Below are 1,751 nucleotides of genomic sequence, written 5' to 3' on the forward strand. Positions count from 1 at the left end.
GGAGAAGAAGCACATGCGGCACGCTGCAGGTGCTCTCTCCCGTGGGCTGGCTGTGTGAGAGAGGCAAACCGCAGAGCAAGCGCGATCGACGCCCCCCGCGCCCCTCTCCTCAAAGTGCCCCCACGCTCTGCTTGCCGTGCCGCGCGCGACGACAGCGGCAGGGATGAAGCGCCGACGCCTGTAATGCATTGGTGCTCAGCCTCATGAGTGTCACTCTGGCGCCTCAAGAAGAGCCTTGAATCACACCGTTGGTCGGTGCTTGAGGAGCGGAGAGCGAGCGAGGGCGGAGCACAAGCGCGCGCGAGAAGCACCAGCACGCGCGCCGGCCAGCAGCAGGCGTGCCGCTGCCTTGCCCCGCGGCGCGCGCGCGCGCGGGGAGCGCGGCGAGATGCGCGGCGGCGCGGCGCACGGCCATCGCTTGCTTGCTTCGTGCCCCTCTCCTCCTTCTCACGTCCTCACGCCCCGACATTCTCCTCCCACAACGCGCCTCGGCACTGCTCTTCTATACCGCGTCTTCAGCGCCCCATCACGTCCTAGCCTAGGCACTCAGACCCTTGCGCCTGCGCTACAGAGAGAGAGAGAGAGAGGGGAAAGAAAGGCCAAAGATGGGCAAGAATGGCGCCTTTGCCTCCCTGCGCGGCCTGGATGCATTCGGCAAGGTGCGTTTGGCCGTCTGTCGCTCGCGCTGTGAAGGGGTACGGATGTAGGGCCTGCGAGGGCACTGCACATGCAGGCCCGCTCGCAGCTTGGAGCTTGGGCGAGCTTGAGGGCTTTGGGAAGAGGAGGGCCAAGGTGCGCGGGCGAGGGGGAGCGGAGTGCGATGGGGGGCGGCGGGCGCTTGAGCTGCCGCTTCGGGCAAGGCCGCTTCACAGAGAAGCGAATGTGACGAAAAGAGATGCAGCAAGAGTTGTGCGTCCTGCTGGTTACGTTCAGCACGCGAGCGGAGCCAGCAGCTGCCTGGCAAGGGCGCACAGTGCTCTCTACATGGTCTCGAGCACACGCTGCGCCCTCGACCTCAAGCTGCCAGGCCTTGTGCCTTCTTCTGCACTTCTCTCTCTCTCTCTCTCTCCTCCGCATCCGCATCGCTGACCCCCGTGTTCTCAGACTCTCGACCCCTACAGGGTCCGCACCACCTCGGGTGCCCTGCTCTCGCTCGCCTCGCTCTTTCTCATCCTCACGCTCACGCTGGCCGAGTTTGCCTCGTACCGCCGCATCGCAGAGGACGTGGCGCTTGAGGTAGACCGCAGCAGAGGCGAGAAGCTGGCGGTGAAGATCGACGTTACTTTCCCCCGGGTGCCTTGCTATCGTGAGTTTTCTTTGCTGCGGAAGAGAGAACGGCGAGGATCGAGGGCACGAGGAGGGCATTGCCGTTTGCAAAGCTACGCCCTACTGAGACAGCGCCAGTCGCTGCTGAAGCGACGGTGCTCGCATCCCGCTCTCTGTGTGAGCTCAAAAGCTAGCTTTTGGCCCTCCCTCTCTACGGCATACCCACACTTTGCTTCAGGTTGCCGTAGCCCCGCGCTCATGTCGCTTCAGAGCTCCGGCCAAAAAGAAAGGCCCGTCTTTCGCTGACCCCCCTCGATCGCCTCTCTCTCTCTCTCGCACAGTGCTCTCGCTCGACATCATGGACATTTCGGGCGAGCATCAGGATGACGTGCATGCCGAGGTCTCGCGCAACCGCATCGACGCGATGGGCAAGAGGATTGATGGGAAACAGAGCGCTGGTGAGTCAAGAGCGGGGGGCGGGGGGG

At 64.1% G+C, this 1,751-nt stretch overlaps 1 protein-coding gene across 1 annotated transcript; it reads left to right on the plus strand.

Annotated features, from left to right (window-relative positions):
* Positions 1-605: 605 nt before the first annotated feature.
* FA09DRAFT_337452 (hypothetical protein) lies at positions 606-1,724 on the plus strand (the record flags this gene model as incomplete). The annotated part of the gene is made up of 3 exons (XM_025743996.1): positions 606-659; positions 1,105-1,306; positions 1,608-1,724. Coding segments are annotated over 3 exons (373 nt in total), but the record flags the coding sequence as incomplete, so codon positions are not given.
* Positions 1,725-1,751: the final 27 nt, after the last annotated feature.

The sequence above is a fragment of the Tilletiopsis washingtonensis genome (assembly GCF_003144115.1).
Source record: "Tilletiopsis washingtonensis strain MCA 4186 unplaced genomic scaffold FA09scaffold_6, whole genome shotgun sequence".
NCBI classification, from domain to species: Eukaryota; Fungi; Basidiomycota; class Exobasidiomycetes; order Entylomatales; genus Tilletiopsis; species Tilletiopsis washingtonensis.